General features: G+C 36.0%; 2 protein-coding genes across 5 annotated transcripts in view; both read right to left on the minus strand.

The window, feature by feature from the left end:
- Rpn13 (regulatory particle non-ATPase 13) overlaps positions 1-23,381 on the minus strand; it is a 625,061-nt gene that overhangs the window by 376,913 nt on the left and 224,767 nt on the right. The window lies entirely within an intron of this gene.
- AGO1 (protein argonaute-2) overlaps positions 1-23,381 on the minus strand; it is a 235,727-nt gene that overhangs the window by 51,515 nt on the left and 160,831 nt on the right. For all 4 annotated transcript variants that reach the window (XM_069848071.1, XM_069848073.1, XM_069848074.1 and 1 more), the window contains 2 exons: positions 5,697-5,881; positions 4,862-4,958 (listed from right to left, as the gene is read on the minus strand). In XM_069848071.1, the coding sequence (XP_069704172.1) occupies positions 4,862-4,958; positions 5,697-5,881 (282 nt within the window). The remainder of the gene's footprint in view (positions 1-4,861; positions 4,959-5,696; positions 5,882-23,381) is intronic.

Genomic DNA, 23,381 nt, shown 5'->3' on the forward strand with positions numbered 1-23,381 from the left:
ACAATTCAAGTGCTTCCCAATCAGCCTATAACCAACTTTCCCCTCCTTCTACCTTCTGCTGTCACTTAAAATCTGTAAACGAGGTGCTCCTAACAGTTGCCATCTATCCAACGAAGACATCAGAATCATCGCCATGACGTTCATTTTGTAAGTTTGATTTACATTTCTGATACATCATTGAACCATCTTACATTTCTAATTCAGTTTGCCTTATATTAGTTTCATACATATATATTTCAGATTCAAGACAGTAACTGCTTCGTGCGCCCACGTCCACACTTTGCTTTGCAAAGACTTGTAACAAGATTTCTACTTCAGCCCACGTAACCATCATATTGTAATTATACACCACTTAATAATTCCATAAAAATTCAAAACATAATACATTGTATCAATGTATCTTGTAACTTCTAAATTTGTGCATTTTGACCTGACTAAATGAGATTTGTTTGTTTATCCATATGACAACTACATATATTTCTCATACAGTGTTTAATATTGCAGTTGTGCTTAATCTTCGTACAAGCAGCTATACTGGAGTCCTATGAATTTCCACGCTCTGTCATAGACTATGGAACACATCACAGTTTGTACTTCATTTTAATATTTTACTTACATAACAGCTTATACAGTAGAGTCTCGTTAATCCGAACTACGCTAATTCGAAAATCCAGTTAATCCGAACAAAATTATTTTAAGAAAAAACCAAATTTATTGTAATAGTACAAAGTAGCAAAAAGAAAAAAAAAAAATGTATAAATTCACTCAATTTCTTTTACTTAAAAAAATTATGAAAATAGCACATTCAAGGTTACTTACAACAATGGGTGTTTTCTGTACATAATTTACACATCTGTCATGCTCATAAAATCAGTAATATTCTGTCGTCGTAATGAAGTGAACATGTTGGTTGCGGTTCCAAAAATAGCAACAGGGTACTCCCACCATTGTCTCTCAGCGCTCATGAATAGCATGCATTGCATTATAGGAAATATTTTGGTTAATCCGAAAATCTTATAATCCGAATAGGTCTTGGTCCCAATTAGTTCGGATTAACGAGACTCTACTGTACATGCATAATATTTTATCAATGTTTTTAAATTTTATATTTGTATTGACTCACAACAGATGCTTGCACTTTGTTTAATTTTATTAGTGTTTCACATTGCATTGGATCACACACACACATGTACATTATATTTAAACAGATGTACTTATGTATTCATTGGTACAGTTTCTGAAGATGACTCAGTTGAATCGAAAACGTTAGATATTCATTAAACAAAATATATACAAGTAACTTCTAGTTAAACACAGACATTAGGTCCTTTTTTTAATGTCCATTTTATTATCTCCACTACATAAAAGTCCATTACACTATGTCCACTTTATTTTAGTCCAATTGCACAAATTTTATGTCCACATTTTTATGTCCATTACATGATTGTACAATACAATATGTCCATTTACAAATTTACTTCAGTTACCTACTCAATCTCTTCTGCCTGTTCATCTTCATACAGCTTAAGATGAAAACTAATAGCTTTGAGGTAAGTTCTGATGTGTCCTTTTTCGTTGTAGTGGTTGTAATTCCAAACAATCTCTTCTACTCAACTTAAATTTTGTAGGTACGATCTTTTAATAGGGTGTCGCACATTCAAATGCCCACCAAGCAATTGGATTATTATAATTACATTATGTTGTTGTTGTTGCTTTCTAATGCCAGGCGTGTGACAAAGTCATTTGACCTCTTGCACTCCAATATTTTTCAAAGATATTATCATGACCAGCCACTGAAGCACAGATTTTGAGGTGTTCCGAATCCATTTCTTGGTTTGAGTTGCACAATGGGCAGTTAGGGGACTGATATATTCCAATTCTATGCAGGTGTTTAGCCAAACAATAATGGCCTGTTGCCAATCTATATGCAGCTACAGACGATCTTCGTGGTAAATCGGGAATTAACTGTGGATTTTGATGCAGAGAGTTCCATTTTTTCCCTTGGGATTGTGTTATCAAATTTTGTTTGTTGAAGTCTAAGTATGTAGATTTAATAAATCTCTTCACAGAGTAATACGTAGATTTAGTAACAGGTCTGTAAGTAGCAGTGCTACCCTTCTTTGCTAAAGCATCCGCATTCTCGTTTCCCAGGATTCCACAATGGGATGGTATCCATTGGAATACAATTCTTTTATTGAGTGATATTAATTGAGAGAGCATTTTAGTTATTTCTGCTGTTTGAGATGGTGTGTGTTTAGAGACGATTGATAGAATAGCTGCTTTGGAGTCTGACAATATAACTGCATTTTTTAATTTATTGATGTGGCATAGAAGATTCCTGAGACATTCACTTCTTGCAATGATTTCACCATCAAAACTTGTTTCATATCCAAGTGATCTATAAAGTGAGAGACAGCACATAACACCTGCACCGGCACCTTGTTCTCTGGAGATCAAGGATCCGTATAATTTCATTATTCCTTTGGTCTTTCTTGATAAATTCCATGAATTTCCAGACCGACGCGTGACATGTGATGATGTGTTTCTGAAAGCAGTTGTGCTATCAAAAACAGCCTGAACATCTTAAAGTGGTACAAAAGGAATTGAGGGGTTGGGTGCAAGAAAGGCACTTCTCTCAAATGCAAGTTTTGAGAAAATTGATGTTGAAAATTCAAACAGTAATTATGTGATCTATGTATACCTTTACATTTTGGGCACTCCTGAACTCTACGATCATAGTATTGAACTACAACTTGGTGATCATATGCATAACAGATCAGAGAACACAATGATGGGTTTTTCTCAAAAAGGGCATATCCTCTAAAATGCCCTTCTTGCACCCAGCCCCTCAATTGACAGTTGTTGAATGTCATTTCTTATACAGTTATCTTGTCGATCAGTATATGCATTTTTCAAGCCCAGGCTAACAACATTTCTCCTGATAGATTGGCAAAAGTGAAAAAAGACACCCTTTGATGGCAGCATGAGGAAACTCAGCTGCTGCAGCATTTATTGCAGTCAACTCAAAGTCCATAAGAATCGAAGATGGTGCTAAATTCAGGTTACTTTCTCCAGCTTTCCATTTAAGGTTGTGAAATATAATTCGGTAAGATTGTTCATCTTTTCTTGTGCAGAGACAATAGACTAAGGGAAACACTTGTACTCGTACAATACCATAAATTGTGTATAACTGATACAAAAAATGGTTGGAACAGACTTAAAAGTACTGTCAGCATAGATGATGTCATTTCTAGTTAGATGCAAAAGCGCTTCATCTGTAAAGAATATTACAACTCTACCTGGATCATTTAATCTGGAATAAACTGTAAAAATTGTGCTCCTCCCAAAGTTTTATCATACGGATCCAAGAACACACAATCATGTAAATCTCTTGGGAAAAATGGACGTCCAACATTCTATTTCCTATTCACCATCTGTATCATTGCCATTCTATCGGGTAGTAACATCATCTTCTATTTCAGATAGTTCTTGAATAAACAATACCTTGAGGTGGTTTGTTTGGGTGACTTTCAGCCCTGGGTTTCATTCAAGCGATTATTTCCTTAACGCGATTTTCGGCCGGGTTTGTGATATGCGTACGATTACCTTCTTTAAAAGATTTGTATGCCATTCTTCACATTCCTGTTTGTGCAACATCTTGCATTAAACAACTCTCTCTTTTCACATCTCCAGTATCTCTTTTGCCCATTACTGCTGTATGAATGATAACAAAACCTTTTATACAATAGCAAATGTTTTCGTTTTTTAGACTGGATCAATTTTGCTTTATCCATGGCTGTGGCTCAATATATTCTATAGGTGAAAGAGGGTAGCCGTTTCTATAGTTTTGATGAACAATGAAACAGGAAGCTAAGAATACTATTGATGTAGTATTAAATAAAAGTGGACATAAATGAAAGTGGACTTAAATAAAACTGGACATAACAGTCATGGAACCAAAAAATGGACGCACATAAAATGTGGACATAACAATCATGGACCCAAAAAATGAACGCACATAAAATGTGGACATAAATGAAAGTGGACAAAAATATCAGAAGACGTAAGTCACATGGACATGCTTTCAATGGACTTAATGTCTTGGAAGATGTGGGATCACACACACATGTACATTATATTTAAACAGATGTACTTATGTATTCATTGGCACAGTTTCTGAAGATGACTCAGTTGAATCGAAAATGTTAGATATTCATTAAACAAAATATATAGTTAATTGTCCCAAATAGATAAGCATAGACGGACCTTGTGTTTAACTTACCAAAGGAATGGTTTTTGGCACATTGCCTGTATGTCACATTATAATCTTGACTACTGTTTATCAAAGTCATCCTCACTGTCTCTATATCTATCATCTCATCATGATGGCCATAAAAATCACTGTTTGGGTTCTGATAGATAACTCCAAATATGGTCAGACAGTGTGAAGAATACCATTTTGTAAATGGAAACTGAATGATAAGAGACAGATGATGGAAGTGGAGGAAATATGCAATGCAGATGGGTTTATATTACCTGAGCAGGACATAATCATCACTCATTTATCAATGAGTTTAAAAAAAGAATAATTTTATTATAGAAGAAAAATCTGATGGAAGGTCATGTAAAAATGAACCTGAATACAAAGGGTGATATGAAAGTAAGACAACTGAAAAGCAAATAGGGTAAGGAACTGAGGGTGACTGAACAATGAGGCCTGCATCTATCCTGATCTATAATATAATTCAAGAGTGAGGGAGGGAAAGAGAAAAGAGAGGAAAGTACAAAAGAAGAAAAGAAGTTAAAGAACTACTATGTGTGTATATCTGGTGAATATGAAAATTGTATTACATATACTTACATGCAGGAACTGTCCTTCAGACACTCCATCTCTGTATAAAATTATTCGATGGGGTTTGTAACCTCCTGTACTCTTGTAAAACATGATCAACAGTTCTCTGAAAAATTGAAAAAAATGTTTATTGTACTATGTACGATTGTCTATAATAAGAAAGAAAAAGTTTTCATAAAAGGTTTAACATTATCAAGTCTTATATTACCTTTAGTATGTATTCGTTTATCATCTAAGAATAAATATGTGAGAAACATAACTGCACTACAAAATAGACTTGGGTATTCTACCATGTCCTGAAACTTCACATCCCCTACATTTCAGAAATACATGCAGGTTCCATCAAGACAAATAGGTAAGACCTGAAAAGTCATCTACTCTTTTGGACTCATTATGGCAGGTTACACCAAAGAACTGAGTATATTCCTCATTACTGCATTTTCCTATATTGGACGTCTATTTATGGAAGCCTCATTTCCACTAAATACATGCTAAAAATTTAATATATTTTCCCGTTTATAATGTTTGAAAGTCCTTTGCTCTCTAGAAAAACATGTGAATGAGATTCCACCGTGTACACCAAGCTTACAATGCTGTATTAAATAAATTACGATCTACTCACACTTAAGATCTAGTAGTATTCTAGCATATAGAAATTAATTTTCTTCCCAAATCTTTTGCACAGACATTGTCCATGCCTGCAAACTTGATGCATGTCGAAAATGTCTTACATAAGTGCAGATTTAAGTTTGTCAGTTTTGTGTATGTTGAGAGCAGTACCAATTTTATAAGGTTATGTTGAAGTTAGGTGTAAGTGCAAAATTCAAATATCTCAGTTATTTACCTAACCATACTGCTGAGTTCTTGGATGATCTCCTGCCGGTGTTGCTGAACTCTCACAGTAGCAGCATAACGAGATGGGTGAGCATCCATTGAACCTACAACTGCTGCTATTGATGGTTTCTTGTTGTCACCAGCAGGAGGATGTGTTACATCTGCTCCCAGGAAGATCACAGGCTCATTGAAAACCTGAAGAACATCATATAAGCATTATAACGATAAATTCATGTTTATATGTTTTCTATTCAAATGGATTCAGAACACCACAAAATCTGTGCTTCAGTGGCTGACCATGACAATATCTTTGAAAAATATTGGAGTGCAAGAGGTCAAATGACTTTATTGTCAAATGCCTGGCATTAGAAAACTACATGTTTTCTATTCTAAGTTATTCACCAGTTAACAACAGTTGCTTTCCAATGCCCAGTATATGACAAGTATTAATCTGTCTCGGCTTAATTCAGACTCATTTTAAATTTGCTTACCTCATACTGGTGAGTGTCACTACATAGTGAAAAACGCAACCAGTGAGAATGAACGTTTCTACTATACTCTATCAAAGTACTCCGCAACTGGTATACAATTTCCATTACACTTGAGAATACCGCATAAGTACTTATATACAAAGACTGTGCCACTTAAAAGTAATTAAAAACATTTGAAGAGTATAGGGGGGAGGGAGGGAGGAAAAGATGAATGCCACATTGCTGTTAAGGGTGAGATAATGATCTAATTTAGTATACATAGTGTTCTGCCCAAGGGCAGGTCTTTAATTGCAAACTCAGCTTTCTCAAATTTTTCTGCCTTCCTCTTAGTCTCTGCATATGACCCATATATTTTAATGTCGTCTATCATCTGATATCTTCTTCTGCCTCGAACTCTTTTCCCATTCACCATTCCTTCCAGTGCATCCTTCAATAGGCAGTTTCTTCTCAGCCAGTGACCCAACCAATTTCTTTCTGTCTTCCTGATCAGCTTCAGCATCATTCTTTCTTCACCCACTCTCTCAACAAAGCTTCATTTCTTATTCTATCTGTCCATTTCACATGATCCATTCTTCTCCATATCCACATTTCAATGCTTCTAATCGCTTCCCTTCATTTCATCATAATGTCATGTTTCTGTCCCATACAATGTCACATCCACACGAAGTTCTTCACTAGCCTCTCCTGTAGTTCTATTCCCAGAGGTCCGCAGAAAATATTCCATTTTCTATTAAAAGCTTCCTTTGTCTAATTCAGTATATTAATGCAACATTTATTGATGGTCCTACTAAAAATTAAGGAAAGAATGACTGTATCTATGGTGATAATTCTCTTTTTATCAGGTTTGACAAGAACAGCACTAAAGTTTGTAGTAATCTACTGAATTTGATACTGACATCAACCTTAACCGCATTATGACATTCATATATTTTCGGTGTATTTGTTTTTTTTCTTCTTTCGATTGTACAAGGGTAAAATAAATACATAAAATAGACATTCTTTGCACCAAAAATAATTAAATAATGCAATAACAACGTAAGTACCGGTACTTAGAGGTATTCTGAAATCGTTCTGAAACTTCTGTTATCAAAAACTGAGAAAAGAATATAGAATTTTGTCTTTATTTATGAAAAGGAAACTTTCGCATTAAGTTAATCTACAACATGGAGACAAACCTACAAAACCACACTATCAATTTTTTCACCTAAATATCCATCATCCTTAAATGGGTTTGAATTAGCAATATTTGTGTCCAGAGATAAGCACAGTAATCATATATCGTGTAGAATGATAAAGCAATTAATATTGTTTTTGTTCTTTTACGGTGTCATTAAGTTTGTGGTTTTATTTATTCCACTTAACCTTCTTACAAATCAATTTCAAACTGTCAGTTATTAATCTTAGGATAAACTTTCAAACTTTGATAGATGTTCTTTGTTTATACAGAGTGGAAGTGATGCAACTGTGCAGAATGAAGAGGGCAACAGAATACAGTACATTAAAATAAATAAAAAAACCTATTATGCATTTGTAATTAAGTGTATAGTTAGAAAATTAGGCTGAAAGTCTGCGTAGTGTGGCAACAGTGCATCACTGATTCATGTACGAATATACACATGCGCTCTGAATAGCAGCATTCCTTCCTTGGTCACTGCAGCATGGTTGCCAGACTTCCTAACGACAGGAAAATAATGGTATGTGTTAATCATTTTATTTAATTTGCTAGAAAATCATCCATCTTATTTAAAAACTGTAAATCATTCCTATCAGTTTCTCTAATAAGGGTAAAAATCAGAATTGTATGGATAATACTTGCCGAATAAAACAGTGTTAATAGTTTGGGGAAAATTATTTTTTTCTGAGAAAAATATTCATTTGGGACTAGTATAGTACTGTATTAGAATTTTCTGTTGTGCTCTATCGAACGAATAAGCTTTTAAAATCTGCACAATTATATTGCTTCCACTCTGTAGTTATGCTGGTTTCCTCTTAGGGTGTAGTGATGTTCATGTAAGACATACAGTTTTTAATCTGAATAACTCTACCATTTATATGCAGTCAATAGGAACCTCAAAATTACTTTGTGCTTAAAGGTAACTAAATAAATTGCGTTGTAAAATGAATATACTTTTAGCTATTATGGGAATAAAGAAAAGAAAAAAATTCTGGAAAAAAATATAATTACAAAATTATGCCTCCAACTAAAAACTTCAAACAAATATTCCACTCAGTTCTGACATTTTGTCAGCCCACTTGAAGTATGTGGATATAAAGGGAAAAATTGAGCTGGTGTCGGTTACAGTTCCTGGGTGGCTTTGTTGGTAGTGTGTTGGCACGCTCAACCAAAAGTCCAGGTTCGATACTCTTGAAATTATTCAAATATTTCATGCCTTAAAGATCCATACACGAATTACTATGTAAAAAACTCAACCCTAGTCATTACAGAAATACAGTAAAATAAAAGGACCTTGTTTTGCTGCAAAAATTTTACTTTTTTATTGACGAAGTAACAAATTCACTTCCAAAATCTGTGTTCACTTCTAGCCATATAATTTAAAATCCCAGCAGAACCATGCGGAATCCACAGTTTGTGAAAGAATTGGCCTCGTTCACATGCTGCTGATCAGTTATGTATCCATAGGCAAATGTCCATAAAAAATATTGTTTTTGCCTTTCAGCAGTCTATTTTCAAAGTATTATTAATGGTTGCTTAACATACGAGTACAGTAATGTACTTAGAATTTCATTAAAACTAGTAATACCATTCAATATTTCTTTTCATTTTAAGTACTCGTTTTCGTAAATAGAATAGTAATATTTAAAGCAATTACAATATATATAAAGCTACATTTTAGGAATTTATACAAAATGAATTACACATACCTGAGTAAACCATATAAATTATAAATGATATCAAATACCTTACTTTTGGGGTTACAAAAATGCCATTTATGTGCAATGCAGAAATCGAAGTTTTATTCTCTCATTTGGATGTTTCATGAATTACTCCACTTCCATGTGGTTTGCAAATCATGGTTCAAGAAAATAAACTGCAAAGGAGCATATGAGTGGTAACATGATAAAACAGTGAACTATTGCAAAATGCATCAAATATATAGGAAAGCATGTGTCACCTTCATTACTACTGTTTCTTATGACATTTATCTAGGTATTTTTCCACTTCAAAATTTTTCTATTTGTGTCTGATATTGTCTTTACAAGATATTTTGTAGGTACTAATGGTATCTTCATTCTGGATCAATTTTCCCTCACTCAGTAGTAATGTCTAATGTGACTGATATCCATTGATGTACAAGTTTTTGTTCTACTCTGTTTAGCATCTTCATCACGTTTCTAATTTCTGTGATTGTTCTGGTACTGTGAATTGGAGTTTTATGTTATTGCTTGAAAAGTAACATCAGTGTGTTAATGAAGAGATGTGATCTGCAAAGCTGTTGAGTAAGAAATAATTCTGCTGATATTGTATAGCAGAATTCCCTCACACATCATTATATTTTTTAATAACAATACTGTTTCTAGAAATAGTCTCAATGACTTTCCACAACGAAAAATAATAATAATAATAATAACTTACAAATGGCTTTTAAGGAACCCGCAGGTTCATTGCCACCCTGACATAAGTCTGCCATCGGTCCCTACCCTGTGCAAGATTAATCCAGTCTCTATCATCATATCCCACCTCCGTCAAATCCATTTTAATATTATCCTCCCATTTACGTCTCGGCCTCCCCAAAGGTCTTTTTCCCTCCGGCCTCCCAACTAATACTCTACATGCATTTCTGGATTCGCCCATACGTGCTACATGCCCTGCCCATCTCAAACATCTACATTTAATGTTCCTAATTATGTCAGAATAAAATAATAATAATAATAATAATAATAATAAAAATAAATAATTATCAACACAATCACTGCTATCTCCAGTTTATAACACATGCCCCCATCTTATGCCTCCTCCAATAACTCAATAACCCACAACTGGTTCCTTTTCATATGCACACACACATTATGATGTCGAACACAAAGTTCAATTGTTTCTTACCTAAATTTGACTTTTTCAAAGGAAACATAAGTACTGTCTCTGAACAAGGATCTGGCACTTTACATTACATGATCTAACTTCTGATTTCAGGAAGTCAAGTCGAAGTGAAATTGAAGTGGTGTTATTAAATATGATTCTTTGGCATTTCTTCCTCCATAATTTCAGAGAGACGTCTGATCACGTAACACCATCCCTCGAAATGTTGTCCTGGCTCCATCTAGAAGATTGTAGGAAAATCCACTGTCTTTCCCTTCTCTTTCACATCTTGCATTTCTCAACTCCTGTCTATCTTGCGTCTTGTTTTCAAAATTTATCCACCCATCATAACCTATACACATGATCACAACACTCCTCAATATTATCCATTCCCTCCCACCGAATATCCTCATATTCATCTTCTTTCACTGTGGCTGTTCCTCGACTTTGGAATTCCATACTGAGTAATGTCAGGGACTGTCAAACATCAAACCAATTTAAGAATAGGCTGACAAAATATTTTTCTAACAATTCTTGTTAACAATAATAGCTGTTTCAGGCTTCTCAATGTTTAATGGTTTTATATATATATATATCACAGATAAATATGTAAATTATCTCATGATTATTATTATTATTATTATTATTATTATTATTATTATTATTATTATTATAATAACTATTTCTTACCAATGTTTCATTATTGTCACACTAACATTACTTATCCAACTTTCATTATTTACTTTCATGTTGTTTTATGATCTAGATATTAATGTAATAGCTATGTAAGCAATTGTATTCAATTAGAATTAGAGTCTGGCTGGGCGGAAGAGAAGGCCTACTGGCCTTAGCTCTGCCAGATTAAATAAATAAATTATTATTATTAAATATATTCTAATTAAACAAGACGACAGTCCATACATTGCTTTCATAAAAACCTTATGTTATTGCTTTTCCCACTGTTACTTTCACTATGAGGTTACACTTTTATAGCTGGAACCATACCGTATGTAATTTATTCCTGACTCATCTAATGTCTCAATTTTTTTTTTTTTTTTTTTCCCCACTGAAACACTACCATATCACTTTTGTAGATATTTTATAAAAAAACTAAGTGAAGGTCTTTCCTGTAGCTTTCTTTTTATCAATTCACTGGTCGACAAGATTTTCTTCACAAGAAATCTGATTAGTGATTCTAGTGCAGTTTTTCATACTGAATTCAGATATGTAGTCAGAATTTTTCCATCAGGCACAGTTTTTTTGTGACAGCTACTTTTTAAAATCAGATTTTAGCATTTTCTTTGACCTGTCATAGGAACCGTTACCTCATATGTAGCGATTTTATTCAAGCTGTATTTAAGGAAATGATTTGTAATATTATGCTGAAGCACCATTCAGGTTCATTCATGTTTGGACATGCTCAGACCTGTTCATCTGGCATTGTGATGTGTCAGTATCGAGCTGGCCGTGAGTTTGTTCAGTAGTGAAATAGTTCCTTCCTTTCTTTTCGGAAGTGTATTGTGTATGTAGTGTTTTAGTGCTTAGTGTTGTTCATCATGCCAAGAAAGTGTGTAAATCATGTAGACAGTTTCTGCTATATTTGTGGTGAGCTGACCTTCAAGTCTCAGAGGCGACATTTGACCCCACTTTACTTTGGCTGTCAGGCTGGTGATTTTGATAAGAGCTGGGCCCCAAATACATGCTGTGTTTCGTGTGTTAGATTGCTGACTGGATGGAAAAAGGGTACAGATCGTATGCCATTTGCAATTCCTATGATTTGGAGGGAACCGAAGGATCATTTAAGTGATTGTTATTTCTGTTTGACAAATATTACAGGAATCACATCTAAAACAATACATACAGTTAAGTATCCTAATTTGAAATCTGCAATAAGACCTGTCTTACACAATGAACAGTTCCCTGTACCAGTATATGCCGATATGACCTTAGGTAATAACTCTGATTCTGACCTAACTGAAACTGAAAATGCTTCAGATGAAAATAAAAATGATCCTACATTTGAAGCCAATACCTGTTCATCAGAACCATACTTTCCCAATCAGAAAGACCTTAATGACCTGATTCGGGATTTAAATCTGTCTAAACAGCAAGCTGAAGGTTTAACTTCCAGACTCAAAGGGTGGAATCTACTCCAAAAAGACGTAAGAATATGTAGTTATCATGGCCGCCATAGTGATTTCAAGGACTGCTTCTCTGAAGAAAATGGTATTGTGTTCTGTAATGATATTTGTTCAGTTATGGAAATTCTTGGGCTTCAACACCGGCCAGATGAGTGGCGAATATTCATAGATTCGTCTAAAGTTAGTTTGAAGGCTGTGCTGCTACATATTGGCAATAAACTTCCACCAATACCTGTAGCGCATGCCGCTGATATGAAAGAGATATATCAAAATATGAAAGTAATTCTACAGAAAATACAATATGGAAAATATGAATGGTATATCTGTGGTGATTTAAAGGTCATTGCTTTATTGCTTGGTTTGCAACTTGGGTTCACCAAATTTTGCTGTTTTTTGTGCCTCTGGGACAGCAGAGATAGGAAGTCTCACTATGTTACAAAATCATGGCCTAAACGTGAATCTCATATCCCTGGCCAGAAAAATGTGTCATATGTCCCTTTAGTGGATCCTGAAAAAATATTGTTACCTCCATTGCATATTAAGTTAGGAGTAATGAAAAATTTTGTCAAAGCTATGGATAAACAGTCTGATGGATTCTTGTACTTGAAATCGAAATTCCCCAAAGTCAGTGATGCTAAACTGAAAGAAGGAATTTTTATAGGACCACAAATCCGGTCATTAATGGGTGATGATCATTTCGAAGGACTGTTACATCCACTGGAGAAAGCAGCCTGGCAGTCTTTCAAAAGTTAAGTTTCAATTTTCTTGGAAACCATAAAGCAGAAAACTATCGTGACATAGTGACTGATCTTCTGCATTCTTATAAAGCTATGGGATGCAACATGTCTTTAAAAATTCACTTCTTGGTTTCTCACTTGGACTTCTTCCCCGAAAATCTTGGAGCTGTCAGCGATGAGCATGGTGAGCATTTTCATCAGCAAATTTCTACTATGGAAAAGAGGTACCAAGGCAAGTGGAGTTCCAATATGCTGGCTGACTAATGTTGGACCAAGAAGAGAGACGGTCCAGATGCAAAATATGCCCAAAAATCACTATCTACCACTTGTTAGGTAAGTCAGAATGAGTAGTTATAATGTTGAGTTAGATAGCTAGTTACAGATTTTTTTAGAATATTATAAAAATTCAAATGAATATATCAAAAAACTCCTGCCCGATGGGGAAAAACTGAAATTATATTTGAATTCAGCACGAAATATTCTTCTAGAAAATGTTATTTTACTTCTTGTGAAAGAAAAAAAGTTCATTTTTGTCGACTAGTGTTACCAGTCTTTAGTAGAGGCCAGGTTAAATTATGTATACATGATATTTCTCCTCGAAATTCACTCTATTTTTCTATATCCTGACATTCATTTTTAATTTCAGTGAAATGAGGACTGAGATAAAATGATAATTGTTAAAATCAATTTTTCTATATCTTTTTATGTATACGTATTGACAATATATAAAATTTTAGCTATTCCTCCAGGGCGTTTCCTTCACTAAGACATTTATTGAAGGGTTTCGTGATTAAATAATAAAGCTGCAAATCAAGCTTTCAGGTATAACTCCCTGTAAAGTTGATTTGAATAATTTCGAGGGAAAAATTGTTCTGGGGCCAGGTATCGAACCCAGGACCTTTGGTTTAACGTACCAATGCTCTACCAACTGAGCTACCCAGGAACTCTACCAGACACCGATCCAATTTTTCCCCTCTATATCCACAGACCTCAAAGTGGGCTGACAACCGTCAAGCAACCAACATTGAGTGCACACTAACTCTGTGTGACTTAAATTGTGTTTTTCTGTTAACGAACAGTGATGTGTATTATGCAAATCAAGCTTTCAGGTATAACTCCCTGCAAAGTTGATTTGAATAATTTCGAAGGAAAAATTGTTCTGGGGCCAGGTATCGAACCCGGGACCTTTGGTTTAATGTACCAATGCTCTAACAACTGAGCTACCCGGGAACTCTACCAGACACCGATCCAATTTTTCCCCTCTATATCCACAGACCTCAAAGTGGGCTGACAACCATCAAGCAACCAACGTTGAGTGCACACTAACTCTGTGTGACTTAAATTGTGATTTTCTGTTAACGATTTGCATAATACACGTCACTGTTCGTTAACAGAAAACCACAATTTAAGTCACACAGAGTTAGTGTGCACACAACGTTGGTTGCTTGACGGTTGTCAGCCCACTTTGAGTTTGTGGATATAGAGGGAAAAATTGGATCGGTGTCTGGTAGAGTTCCCAGGTAGCTCAGTTGGTAGAGCTTTGGTACGTTAAACCAAAGGTCCCGGGTTCGATACCTGGCTCCGGAACAATTTTTCCCTCGAAATTATTCAAATAATAAAGCTCTTCAATGTTTGATTTTATTAGTTTCAGTGCAATGCCCTTAGTCTAGCTGTGTTTCCATTTATTAGTTTTTTAACGACTATTTTTACTTCTTTTGTTATTTCTACTGGTTCTTCTTCTAAATGTTAAATGTTATGTTTTATTTAATGATGCTTGCAACTGCCAAAGTTATATCGTCGCCAGTGTGCCAGAATTTTGTTTCGCAGGAGTTCTTTTACATGCCAATATATCTACTGACATGAGCTTGTCGCATTTAAGCACACTTAAATGCCATCAACCTGGCCCAGAATCGAACCCGCAACCTCGGGCATAGAAGGACAGCGCTATACCAACTGAGTCAACCTGGCCCATTTCTCCTTCTACTACACTATTTAAAAGAAGAACTTCTTTCTTATATTTCTGCCAGGACTTTGTTAGTAACTTCTACAATGTTCCTCTGTTTATTGTTCTGAGATTAACATATCTTGCCGAGTTTTGTATTGGTTGTTCTTAAATTTATCTGATGACTGTGATCCATCTATGTAGCTATTTATTTCAGCACATTTACTTTGCCACATTTCATTTTGGCTTGGTTTACCATTCGTCATACCTTTGCTGTTTTTATTTAAATTGTATCTTTTTGGCAACTAGCTTAGTATTCATCCATTTAAAGTATAGCTGTTCCTTTTGCTTTACTTCCTCCTGCAGATCTAATGTCCACCACCAGTCCTTTTTATTATATGAACTTTCTTCCAACATTTCTTTTGCTTTTTTCATGTACCTATACATCTTTTTATAAAATTATGAACTTCATTAATATTTTTATACATGTTTGTTCCCAACAAATATTAATTCAATCCATTCTAACAAGAGACTGTGTGTACTTTTAGTTTTAAGTTGCTGTAGGTTGTATCTAGACTCTTGTGTTTCATTCTTTTCTTCTGACTTCTTTCTTTCTTTTCGTAGCATTTTTAAAATGATTATATAGCGATCTGAGCCTCCTATATGCTATGACGTCTGGCACCTGGATATATTAAGTTGCCTTGTAACATTATAGTCAATATCTGACTTCTGTTGTCGTGTCAGTTATATCTGGAAATATCTACAATGTTGGAAGAAGCCATTAGATATTTTAAGTAATTTTCCCTATGCAGTTCAATCAATCTGTCTCCATTATCATTATGTACAATTTATCAAAGGTCTCAATTACTGAATTATTATTCTTTGCTTACACAATCATTCAAATCTCCCCTAATTATCAATTCTCAAATTTTTCCTACTTTACTTACATCATCATCATCAACATCCAAATTTTTACAGAATTCATCTTTGACTTCTATTCTTTCATCCTTGTAAGGGCCATATATTCCGTACTAGTAAAATGTTGGTTTTATAAATAAAGATCTAGTTTCACCTATAAACTCGTAATATATATTTCAATTTATTATTATTAGTATTATGATTTCTCTTTTTGCTCTTTCTTCTTTGAGCATCCTTGCGTAAATATGTATATAACTTCCTATTTGTTCTATTCCAGTACTCTTTTTCTTTGTTTCTCTCAGTACTACCCCATTCATGTGCAAAGTTCAGCTACAACTTTCTGAAATTTCGTTTAAGTCCTTGCATATTCCACATACCAAACCTCATTGTCCTTCTTTGTGCCCATTTCATTTTCCTTTAAATCTATCCAGTTTTGTATGCTTTGAAACTTTTTAGCAAAATAATATTTTCCTACAGTCAGTGATAAATAAGGTTGTGATTCACACTGTATGAGCGAACTCAGATATGTGAAGGGTCAATGTCTCCTTGCCCAATCTCATTTCAAGACCCAGGGATGAAGTAAGGCAATCATGAATTATTATTATTAAGCAAGATAATTCCGAGCCTCCACATATGTGAATTCGCCCACAGTGTCAATCACAACCTTATTTATCACTTACTGAAGAAATGGTAGTTGGTCCATTGCCTAAACCCCCAACCTGCAGGATCAAAATATTATATCAGAGTTATCCTTCTCTTAGGCATTAGTATAATACATCAATCCCCACTATCGCAGAGGCCATGTCACAGTGCTGTCTTGGATTTAGGTGGTTTTTAAAGAGTGTGACAGTGCCACTGATCACTCTCTTTACTGCACAATTTGAAGAATTAAACATTATAACGAATTTTATATTATATCAGCCCAATCTCATTTATAGGACAATATATCATCTTATGGCGGTAATAAATTACCTTCTTACAAATGTCTCCGCATCACAATTGGAATTATTCACACTGTAAAAACTAGCAAAGTTCAGGAAGGTCTTCATCGACCATAACTAGGGGTGGGATGTGACAGAGTTTTGCCGTCACCGCTCCAAACTGTGACAGCTCCGGAAAAATCGCTGTAACAGATAATAGCGATTTTATCACAGTGTGATTTTTGTGTTTGAATGATTCTTGGTGATTGTGAATGTTTCTCATCATGAGCCAAAAGATGTTTATGTTCATCGCTCTTCTACAGATTGATCTATTAATGCCATAAGTATTATATTGTATTAGGACTGTTTTGTCACTCACTTTTATTACATTAATCCTATTTATTAATTATATGGCAAGAATTTCATATATATATATATATATATGAGTAACTTTAATTTGATAATGCTAGCCGAAAGGAGCAAAAATTTTTTTAAAAACAACTATACTGTTGCTATAGTTCCTATTACACGAAATAACTTTTTAGTCTTTAGTGATACACTCACATAAAATTTCTGTCTTCACGGTTACCACTACATACTCCCTCTCCAGTGACAATGTCCATCAATCAATCTTTTTAATGTATCCAGCTGTTTGCTGACAACATAAAGTCCACTATAGTCCACTGTAGTCTATTCAGTTGTTTTTCACGAGAAATGAGGGGTATTTTGATCGGTGTTCATTATAGATGCCTGTTGCTAGTAGCCAGAGTTGGGGTGTAGTCAATATATACTGCAGGGCTGTGTCTTCTGTAATTGGTACTGATGATTTTAATTTACTTCTTTTGTGGTTTATGGATGGACAGTATAGAAGAATTTGTTCCAGATCTTCATCATGATTATTACACCACAGACAAGTAGGATTATCAGAAATGTGAAATCGGTGTAGGTACAATTGAGTGACAATGTGACCTGTTCTGGCTCTTGTTAAAAATGTTTGAACATGTCTGGGTAAGTTTTTGTACATTTCCAGGTCTTTTGGTTTCTTTTGTACAGACTGTAAAATTTTTCCTTTGTCAGAAGAGATCCATAGGTTTGTAAAATGAGACTTTACTGAAGCAAAAGCTCTGGATAGAGATATCACTTGAAGAGGTCTTGGTTGCAAATATGTTGCCTGTTTTGCAATATGATCGACTTTCTCATTTCCTGGTATACCACAATGACTAGGTATCCACTGAAATGTTATTTCCTTTTGGAGTTCTTTTAGTTTACGTAATTATTTCTGAATTGGAATAATTCTATGTGCATATAGGTTTGGTACATATGTAAGGTATCCCCGTAACATGCCATGAAGGTACTTGGGGGGGCATGGAGGTAGAGCCCCATGCTTTCCATGACCTCGGCACTAGAATGATGTGGTGTGGTCGGCACCATGCTCTGACTGCCTTTTACCCCCGGGAAGGACCCGGTACTCAATTTTATAGGAGGCTGAGTGAACCTCGGGGCCGTTCTGAAAGTTTGGCAACGAGAAAAAATCCTGTCACCACCTGGGATCGAACCCCGGACCTTCCGGTCCATAATTATATTAAATATAGCCCCCTTGGAGTCGGTAAGTATGCAAATATATTCTTCAGAAATTTGAGAAACACACTGAAGAGCAGCATCAATAGCTAGCAATTCAGTATCAAGTCTGGAGGAGGATGAACATAGTGACGACGTCCATGAAATATTTAGAAAATCGTAAAGTCATCCCCGACATATCTTTGTGCTAGGAAGAGGTTTCTCAGAATTTGTTGAGGATTCTTGAGGTGGTGTGTATTTAGACGATTGTTGCCCAATGGAAGGTGATTTGGTTCATCATCCTGAAGCAAGACAGTCAATGCTGACAGTTAACTCAGCTTTAGGAGTTTGTATGTCGAAATGCTTGACAGTATGCCTCACTACTTGATATGGACCATCATAAACTGGTTCCAATGGTCTTCTAGTTGCATCATGTCTCAAAAATACACGAGATGTTTTCATCAGGTCTTTGTGGATGAATGATGACCTTCTTGTACTGGCTGCAACTTGCGAGTTATGTTTCTTAAGTGAGTGAGGAATTCAGGTAGCTCTTGGTCAGAAATGTACTGGATTCCTGGAAGGAGTCGGGAGGGTAATTTAATAGGTGTACAGGAAGTTAATTCTGCTGCAGATGTATTGTGTTGTGGAATGACAGTTGTTCTCAGACCAAGCATAAGCAATGCAGCAATTTGGATACACAGTTGTCTGTCATATGTGCTTTTAGTGCAGTCTTCACGGTATGATGACATACTTAGACTTCAACAAACAAAATTTGATAACACAATCTCAAGGGAAAAAATGGAACTCTCTGCATCATAATCCACAGTTGATTCCCGATTTACCACGCAAATCGTCTGTAGCTGCATTTAGATTGGCAACAGGCTATGACTGTTTGGCCAAGCATTTGCATAGAATTGGAATATATCAGTCTCCTAACTGTCCATTGTGCAACTCAAATCAAGAAATGGAAATCTGTGCGTCAGTGGCTAACCATGACAATATCTTTGAAAAATATTGGAGTGCAAGAGGTCAAATGACTTTATTGTCAAATGCCTGGTATTAGAAAATAACAACAACAACTTTTCCTGAGGATGATAGGCAGTTGTTTTGACGTGTTGGATGCCTAGTTGTTTTGTGAGACACTGGAAAAGTTGAAATTCAAATTGTCTACCTCTGTAGTGATATATTTTTGAACACTATACCGAGCAATCCAAGTCTGAAGTAGGGCATTAGCAACTGATTCTTCTGTCATGTCCTTCAATGGAGTGGCCTCAGTCCATCAGGAGAAACAATCTATCATTGTGTGAAGGTAAGAATATCCACAGAAAGGTGAGAATGGACCCTACGATATCAAGGTTGATATGAATAAAAACGTGCATCGAAACTTAGATTCATACCAATTGTACTTCACGTATGTTGCCACACTTTACTTCTTTGACAAGGAATACAGGTTTTGGTCCAGAAGGCCACATCTCTCTTAAGTGAAGACTAAACAAAGCATTCTTGAACTAATTTAACTGATGCTGTAACATCTGGGTGTAATAAATTGTGTTTGGAAGTGAACAGTTCTTTTCGGAAAAGTGTCACATACTAATTCCAAACCATTACAAAGGCATATGTTCTTGAACCAAAGAGACCTGTAGTTTACTCTTGTAGATGGTGTAGTTCTGAATCATTCATTTGGGCTCTAGAAATCTCTTTGAATGGAATTGTAGAAGAAATAACATTTTATTTCTCTGGTAGGTAGTTAATGTCTGTGGTGAACTGACCAATATATTAGAGATGTCGAAATTGACAAAGTGAGGCTTTGTCTAGATTTTGTTTGAAAGCAAAGCTGAGTAGTTTGAGGTCAGTATATATTGTACTACAAAATTTCTTTCTTCTAGTAGATGTCGGAAATACTTAATGGACATGTAGATGGAAAGAAGCTCTCTATCATATGCGCTGTAATTACCTTGTGTCTGTGAAAGCATTTTAGAGAAGAAACCAAGAGGCTCTAGAATGTTATCACGTACTTGATGTAGGGCACTTCCAACAGATGAATCAGAAGTGTCTACCATTAAGACTAAATGCAGGTTGCTTGAGGGATGTGCAAATAAGGCTGCAATTGCTAGTTGTGCTTTGAGTTCAGTAGGTGTCTGTAGCTTCAGGTATCCACTGGAATTCACATTTACGATCCTTAGGGATGTCCTTGCAAACGTTGCAAAGATTTTGTTGTACAGGTGCAGTCTTAGCTAACGATCTTCGATAGAATTTAATAAGGTCCAAGAATCTTCTCAATTCCATGGCTGTTCTTGGGATCAGAATATCTGTGAAAGCCCTAACTTGCTCTGGCAGTGGTACTATTCCTTTAGGTGTTACAAGGGAACTTAGAAAGGGTATCTCAGATACACCAAAGATACTTTTGGACAAGTTTATGTTGACATAATGTTTATTAAGGCATTCAAATAAGATCTTTAATTGTTCTTTAAGGGAATTGGACGCAAGTACGAGGGGGATCCAGGAAATAACGACCGTTCGCGCATACCTGCCGTGCAGCTGACTCCCCTTCCTTGTTTGAAGGTCAACTGGCTTCCTTAACATGTGTTCTCATAATGTTATGAGTACTGGTTGCAACAAGTCGCCATTGTGCATTTTGTGTTACTTCAAAATGAACGACGTGATTGATAATCCCGCCGACTGTGAGGTGAGGAGTGTGATTCGATTTTAGAATGCCCGAAATTTGAAACCTGCAGAAATTTACCGGCAATTGAAAGAAGTGTATGGTGATACTGTAATGAATGAAAGAAATGTGAGAAAATGGTGTGAAATGTTCAACAATGGGCGAACAAATGTCCACGATGAAACTCGACCCGGACGCCCATCACTCATCACAGAAGACCTGAAGACTAAAGTGAACGACAGAATCTTGCAAGACAGGCGCACATCACTCGACGAATTGCATATTGCCTTTCCTGACATTTCTCGTTCTTTGCTTGGTGAAATTGTGTCGTAACATCTTGGCTACCACAAAATCTGTGCACGATGGGTTCCACGGCAACTGAGTGACCAACACAAAACTCAGACAATGGCCTCAGCATTGACATTCTTGATGCGATATCACACAGATGGAGACGCCTTTCTTAATCAAATTGTGACTGGTGATGAGATCTGGGTGTCTCACAACACCCCAGAGACCAAGCGCCAATCACGTCAGTGGCATCATCCCTCATCACCCAAGAAACCGAGAAAATTCAAACAGACTCTCTCAACACAAAAAGTCGTGGCTACTGTCTTTTGGGATCGCAAAGGTGTGAGACTTTACAAAAACTATCGCGAGCCATCCAAAAAAGAGGCAAGGAATGCTTTCGAGAGGAGTTGTGCTTCTTCACGACAACGCCCGCCCGCACACTGCTGCTTCAACTCGAGAATTGCTGGATCAATTCGGTTGGGAAATCTTTGATCATCCGCCCTATAGTCCAGACCTTGCTCCTAGCGATTTTCACCTTTTCACTAAGCTGAAAGACTTTCTGGGTGGGACGTGTTTTGGAAGTGATGAAGAGTTGAAGAAGACAGTGAACACCTGGCTTAATGAACTGGCGGCAGAGGAGTATAACACGGGAATTCTAAAGCTAGTGAACAGATATGACAAATGTTTAAATGTAGGTGGTGATTATGTAGAGAAGTAAAGGAAGCTTCAGTTATGTAACAGACTTGGTTTTTTCAAATAAATATATTTTTTTTTAATTATTACAACAAAAAGGTCGTTATTTCCTGGATCCCCCTCGTAATATATCGTTGATATACACATAGACAAAGGGAAGGTCAATTAGGACACTGGAATAACTGCCAGCATTACATAAACCAAATGGAAGATGAAGGAATTCGAACAAACCAAAAGGCGTAATCACTGCTGTTTTCTGTATGTCTTCCTGGGCTATGGGTATATGATGGAATGTTGTAAGTCTATTTTAGAGAAAAAGCACTTGCCATCAATTTGGGCATTAAAATCTTGCAAATGAGGAATTGGGTAGTGATCCAGCACTGTTCTGACATTCAAAAGTTTGTAGTCCCACAGGATCTCTAACAACCACCTTTTTTTAGGCAGCAGGTGTAGAGGACTTGACCATGGACTGTTGGATGGATGACAAATTCTCACATCGACCATATGTTGGAATTCTAACTTGGCTTGAAAGCAAATTTATCTGGCGGCAGACATCAAGCATTTTCTTTAACTTGTGGACCAGTCATTATTGAGTGGTAAATACCAGGAACGTCACTGGAATAAGATGGCTGTTCCTTGAGTAAGTTTGGGTATGTCGTGAGTATGTGAACATATCTATGTTGTGAATCAACAGCACGGATTGATATCAGTATTTCACTAGTCCAATATGACAAGCTGGCCACTGATAACTGGGTAATCTTGTCTAACAGACGACCATTTCTGATGTCCAGTAGTAGGTTGAAATGGCTAAGAAAGTCTACACCAATGATGGGGAGTTTAACATCTGCTTTGATGAATGGCCAGCAGAATTCTCCTCTTAGTCCAAGATCCAATTTCATAAGCTGTTCCACATAAATAGCAATAAGTGTGTCATTTGCTGCACAGAGATGACGGTCAGATTGTAATCGTTTATCTTGAGCTGTTAGAGGTAGCACTGAGATATCAAAACCTCTGTCAATCAGAATCCGTGACTATTTCTGTCGATGATAAGAGGCAGTGAGATACCAAGCCCCTATCACATTCCACTGTATCTAGTGATAGGGTTGAAAGTTTTCTGCTGGCAGTACGTTTGCTCCAAATGAACATGGCTGTGTACACTCGACTATGTTTCAAATGTGTAGTGGTATGAGCAGATTCCTGATGCAGCATTGTATCCTGATGATCTTGTGTGATACTGTTGTCGGTGACTTGACTGGGATCTGTTTCTTGATCTGGCATTCATCATACTTATTTGTTGTGTTAGCTCA

Source organism: Periplaneta americana, chromosome 15, assembly GCF_040183065.1.
Source record: "Periplaneta americana isolate PAMFEO1 chromosome 15, P.americana_PAMFEO1_priV1, whole genome shotgun sequence".
Classification (NCBI taxonomy): Eukaryota; Metazoa; Arthropoda; class Insecta; order Blattodea; family Blattidae; genus Periplaneta; species Periplaneta americana.